Consider the following 6,151-nt stretch of genomic DNA (forward strand, 5'->3'; position numbering starts at 1 on the left):
AAACGTAACACGTGGAAACCCTGGACAGTACAGTAAATCATCGACGAGTGTTCGAAGGCTCCCGGGCACTGACAAGGGAAGGGAGCCCAACTGTACCACTTCGATTTTATCGATCTTTTATAGGATGATGGAATACATATTTCTAATGGTATGTGTGAAATATTAGCCGTAGTTATTTGATAGTTTTACAAGTCACGCAACAAGTCTATATATAACTACGTATGTAACTTTAATTAATTATACCTTCAAAACTATCGGGTACCTACAACTAATATTTTACACATATTATTAGAAATAAGTATTCATCTTACAAAGGATCGATAAAATCGAAGTAGTAAAGTTGTGATCCTTCCCTTCTGAGTGTCCAGACGTCATCCCCACCACTGGGGGTCCTCCGTGGAATTAGTCATCGATGATTTACTATAAAGAAAATACACTTACCTCGTCCAAAAGCTGTCTCAGTCTTTGCAACTGTGCTTCCAGTTGCCTGTTATGATCCTCCAGTATCTGCATCCGTGCCTCCAATCTGCCCTTGTGCTGTCTCAACAATTTCGCCTCAGCGATCATGTCGCAGTCCGGTTGTCTATTGCCTTGTCCGTCCTCGGGCGTGGAGCCCGGTGTCTGTTTCGATCGTAACCGTCCGTACTCCGCCTGCAGGGTCGCGTTTTCCTCCTCCAGCTCGCGGATCATTGCCTCCAGTTCCTCCCTCTGCTCGGCGTCGATCGCGGCCATCACTTGAACGGGGCTCCTCGGCATGTTCACGTTGTCACCGCCGTTCAGGCTTTGGCAATAGTGGGCGATCAGCTGATGCTCGTCGTCGCTGTCCGGGGTCGAGTTGCTTCTGGTGCGGGACAGCTCGACCTCAGCCAGCCGGGTCGCGTACATCTCTAATCGGGAATGCATGTCTTGACTGAGGGAACTGTGTTGCGGCGACGGCGCCGGGCTCTCCAGTGCATCACCCTCGAGCACGGTCTGCACTGGCAGATAACCGACCCGCGGGTGCTTCTTGAAGTATCTCTTCGACTTGAATTTGTTACGGAGTGCCCTTGTGAAGTCGCGAACGTCCTCGCCAGATGTGGTCTGCGGGAAATAAATAAACGGATATTATTGCGCCGAGTCAGGCACAGAGATGCCTTATGCTAGTGTAGAATAAACGGCGCGGGAGCTGTGTATTATAAGCTTTAGAGTTTAGGGTATAGAGGGTGACACACCTAAAACAGACCACCAGAATATCTCGACTGTTGTTGGTGATAGAAAAAAATGTGTCAGACCAAACTTGCATGGTATCGAGGACCACATCAGCCAAGTAGCAGACAAGATATTCAGGTGACCTGTTTTAGGTCCTTCAACTTGTACAGTTTCTTTGCTATATTTTGGTTGGTACACGTAGTTACGTTTTGTTATTTTTTTTATTTCAATTGTATAAAGACTGTATTGGGAAGTCCTAGATACTTTCGGTTATCAAACGATATGAATACTATAATATCAAGCCTACTGCTAAACAGTCTGTCGACGATAGATAGCTTTCCAGTAGCTAAAAATACAATAGTTAGCCTGTACCTAACAAAGATAAAAAATGTGAACAGGCCACTTGAGTGGATTCCAGGAAAGTTACTGCACTCATTACTCCCGCAGTAAGGCAATCTACACAGCACTGATATAGCGTATGTGTACTCACCGCAGTGCAGTATTCCTGCATCGGATGCGTCAGTTTATGGTTCTTCGCCTTGCGGCCCGAGAAGAAACAGTTCTGGCACATGTCGAAGTTGAAGCATTTCAAGCAACGGTATCTGTAATTTTTCGATATTAATATTTGTAAAGAGTACACCCTAAATTTCGAGTGTATTATTGATTTGGAAGACTCGGACTTACCTGAACCCAGTGATGGGATACTCTTTGCATATGTTACATTTCGCTTGATGCTTAGCGCTCTCCGCCGCGGAGAGTCGATGAAGCACAGGCAACCAGACCATACTCTGCGGCTCCTGTTGCAGCCAGCTCAAAAAGTGCACCGCCTCGATTTCATTTTTGTCCTTTCCAGCCTTCTCGAAGCAGCTGCGGACGCTCGGCTCGATGTTCGATCCACCGAACGCGGCCACTTCTCCTAACTGCCTCGGCACTTGGATGCAGTCGTGCAACAGTAAACCCAGTTTCCGTTGATCCACCAGTCTGTTCGGATCAGCGATCAGCCGGAACAGATCTGGAACAATCGAAATTTCGTTACACACGGTCCTCCGCGTCGTCTATCCCCAAGGGGGACATAAGAATATATCGACGGGAACTTACATCTATATTTCTCTTCCAGGTGGCCCTTGCACAACAGTACCAAGCCAACCTTGAAGGAGAGCACGCGAATCTGACCGGTCCGTTGACTGGAAAATGGAAATCGTTTGGTTAAACACGAAGAGATACGGAGAGAATCGGTTGCCAGAGGGATTACCGCGAACGCTGTTTGAATTATCTGACGGGCAATGAAGGCCGATTACGCTCACCTATCGTACACGTTGAGGAGCCAGTTGATGGCCAAATCGATGCACAACGGCACAGACACCTGCGTAGGATTGTCAGCCGTTATCACTTCGTACAGGGACGTCAGGACTGTCACCATGTCCGGAATGTCGATTAGCTTGTCGTTTTGCGCTCGTAGCCCGTGCGAATCGAACTGTTCCAATGCGGTGGAGAGGCTCAGCAGATCCACTGGAAAGTATAGTTGATTGATAGGTGACAGGGATTAGGAAATCTGTACGTTCTTTTATTGACAGTTGTAAATATTATACGGTACACGTTCGAAACAAAATCCGGAATATCCAAGTATGTAATACGGCTCGATATCAGAATAAAACACGGTAAATTGGAAATTCCAGACAGAAATTGAAGTACATTTGCTACGTTCCTTTTTTGTAACCGATCATTTCAATCCGACTGTTTGATTAACGGGCAATGAATAATAGTAATTCTTGCAATGCAATGAAACGTTTCTGTCAGAATTTACGCAATCCAATGATTAGACAGTACTGATTTCGAAAGCAAGAGAGAAACACGTTACAGATCCAGATCTATCGACAGCGATACAATGCGTTGTTGCAACCAGCCGTGTGGTTGATTGAGAAAATTACGATTAATAAACGCAGAGCAGATTAATCTACTACAAGATAGGGTAATAGAAGCTAGAAAACGAGCGAAGTACTCACGGCACAATCGTTTCTGAACGGTGCGCAGCTTCATCGCAGTCCTGTACGCGGAGAATCGTACTTCGTTCAGGTCCGCCAGAGAGGACATCAGGTCTATCATTTTTGGATGATCCCAATGGGTGGTCTCCGACTGATGGCTGCAAAACGTGCATGGGATTAGGAAACCAGTCGCGCAGCGGGAAGCGACGGATTAAGAAATTAATGAAATTTGGCAGCGGGGGAACGTGGATTCAGCGGATAGAAGTTGGCGGAAGTCCGCCTCGCCGGAAACTTTGTTTAATCTTTATCAAATCCGAGCGATTCTTGGCTCAGGCCACATTTTGAATGTTTATCCACGGTTCGACGAATTCGAGGATTTGAAATCCCTTCAACCGGCAGGGTGTGGTCATACTTATTCGTCCACCTAACCTTGAGTACCATTATCAAAACCTCATTTATAAAGATATAGAATTTGTGTGAACGATATGAATCAAATAAAATACGTTTAGTTGGAATTTGTGAAGTTTCGTAAGGTTAACCATTTAGTAGGCACATTGATGTGAATTCGTTACAGCAAAAATTTCAAGTGTCGAGTATTGTCAGTATCCTACATTCTTCAACCCTTTTAGTACTTTACAGTCGATATATCGGCATTGTGGGAAAAGTGCCTTGAGCCGAAAAAGATATTGGTTACATCCGATAAACGTTCTCTTCGTCGCTCGACATCTTTGCGAATGAGGAAAATGAAGCTTTCTATACGCTTTCTAAAATAATCGTCTTTCTAAAGTAATCGTCATGTGTACGCTACACTGACGTGTCTATGACGAGACGCCTTAGTGGACAGTAGGCCTAAGAAACTAACGCGTCGATATGTAGCCGAATAAAATGTTCACGATTATGTTTCCCAAGATTCCTCATAAAAAAAAAATAAATTTCCTTATATTCCACCCTGCCAATCGGGGAACGAAACAGTTTCCTTTCCGATTTGTCCCCAGTTTCGTATCCCGAAATGCTATCGTTCGATCGAATATTCTCTCGCAAACGTTAAATCCCGGCTACTCCCGGAGCTACCGCAAACTTCCCGTTGCCTCAGATCACAACTGTCTCATCAATTATTCGTTTGCTTGCGCGAAGATCGGGCCCGGGAACCGGAATTCGGTCGTCAGTTTAAGGTGACTGGGTGGATGGTTGCTGCGGGTGCAAGGAAGATCGATTACTTGATATAGTAAGGCACTTTGGCGGGTGTGAGGGCTCTCTCCCATGGTGGTTCCACGCTGCTCGCGAGGAAAGCCTGGCTACCCGGAGTGCTGCCATCCTTTCCAAATCCGCTTAGCAACTTGTAACGCTCGTCAACCGCCACTTGCAGCACCTTCCACCTGCGAAAACACGTGAAAAAGTTACCGTCTCGCGATTTTCCGTCCGAACGCCGCCGCCGCGGGAAACCGAGAAATAAGCGCTCTTCCATTAAGCGAAATAATCTTTGATAATACTATATGTGCTATTTAACAGGTTTTTTTTTGTTTAAATCTTTATTTACAGATGATCCATCCCAGAGAAGAATTTGAATTTTTTATTTCATCATCTTGCGTTTGGGTTGCTTTAATTGACAGTAAATGGCACTGTATTTCCGTAAGGGTAACGGAGAATAATGTTGAGTTGGTTATTAAAAGTGTTCCGAAATAGTCGTCGTCGGATTATTTATCTCTGAGACAATTAGTGTGTAGTTAAGGGTTAACGTTATTATCTTGTAATTATAAACTACAGTGGATAGCAAGGTTCTAGATTGCGTGGAGGCAAATCCCATTTATATGTAAAATAGTTCAATTACTATTGTTTCTTTAAACTTCCCTCGTAACTTCAAGTAGCATGCAATTGGAAACGTGACACAGTAATCGATAAGTCGTTCTCGGTGTCTTGTTTAAAAAAGAAATCGTGTTTCGTAGCACGAGAATAATTTGCATTCCGACGAAATATAATAAACAACTTTAATGAAATCCGTGCTACCAGGAACATTCAATATCTATTTCATTCACGTTGCTGCATACGAATATCCGTGAGTCGACCGTGCGACGTTTGGTTTTTGTAAGCTAAAAAGGCGGGTAACCGGAGGAATTCATTGGAAACTCGGATGCCCCGACGTACCTGGTGTTCAGATCTTCGAGTTTCGCCAGCAAAGCATGAGAAACGATGACGCTGCTCGAGCCGAAGACGCTCGCCTGGTCGTTCGCGTCCTCGATGTTCCTCTGAATGGGCACCAGCCGTTCGCCGAATTTCTGCAATTGCTCCAGCAATTCCGTCGCCTCGTTCGCGTCGCTCGGATTTTGCCAGCCGCTTTGGATCGCCTCGGCCGCGGCCATCCGTGAGGACAGATCCTCGAGTAACTTTTGGAAGACACATATTTTCTGCAAGCAAAACGATTAAACGGTCAGATCCCTCAGTTTATCTCAACCATTAAATTAGTCTCGCTTAAAATTCACAGATCCAGAAGCACAGAGGTACGGTCTATCACTTTTTAGACAAGAATCAGGATATAAGAGAAGGCACTTTAAAAAAAAGTATTCTATGTATCTTCCTCTGATTATGTTGAAGATATTATTAATCCTCGACATATTCTTTAACAAATAAATTTGTAAATTAATCTGACACCAGTAATTCACATAATAAGGATCAAATGACATCTAAGCATATCTCCGTGATTCGATTTCAGCTTAGGCCAAGTTTAATTGAAAGAATAGCAATGTAACAATTTCCGAACGGTGCATGAGGGATAATTCGATTTCACCGCAATGTTAAACAGCCCGAGGCGTAATATGCGCGGTAACTTTACCTACGGCGTGGAAAAATTTTCCGTTAAAGTGTTTACATTTTGTAAATTACGCGCGGAAACTATGAGAATTAATTTACGAAAGATAAAGAATGCGTAACTACCAGGGTTTGTTCCAGCAAAAAAAAAGAAGAAACAACAACAATAAAGGAAGAGC

General features: G+C 44.3%; 1 protein-coding gene across 1 annotated transcript in view; it reads right to left on the minus strand.

Annotated features, from left to right (window-relative positions):
* The window catches only part of LOC107188914, a 41,441-nt gene that overhangs the window by 1,539 nt on the left and 33,751 nt on the right, over positions 1 to 6,151 (minus strand). Inside the window, exons 2-9 of the mRNA XM_015577311.1 lie at positions 5,313 to 5,572; positions 4,388 to 4,546; positions 3,192 to 3,328; positions 2,493 to 2,697; positions 2,287 to 2,372; positions 1,873 to 2,200; positions 1,679 to 1,790; positions 442 to 1,080 (exon numbers count right to left, since the gene is read on the minus strand). Coding sequence (XP_015432797.1) covers positions 442 to 1,080; positions 1,679 to 1,790; positions 1,873 to 2,200; positions 2,287 to 2,372; positions 2,493 to 2,697; positions 3,192 to 3,328; positions 4,388 to 4,546; positions 5,313 to 5,572 — 1,926 coding nt within the window. The remainder of the gene's footprint in view (positions 1 to 441; positions 1,081 to 1,678; positions 1,791 to 1,872; positions 2,201 to 2,286; positions 2,373 to 2,492; positions 2,698 to 3,191; positions 3,329 to 4,387; positions 4,547 to 5,312; positions 5,573 to 6,151) is intronic.

Source organism: Dufourea novaeangliae, unplaced genomic scaffold (genome assembly GCF_001272555.1).
Source record: "Dufourea novaeangliae isolate 0120121106 unplaced genomic scaffold, ASM127255v1 scaffold125, whole genome shotgun sequence".
NCBI classification, from domain to species: domain Eukaryota; kingdom Metazoa; phylum Arthropoda; class Insecta; order Hymenoptera; family Halictidae; genus Dufourea; species Dufourea novaeangliae.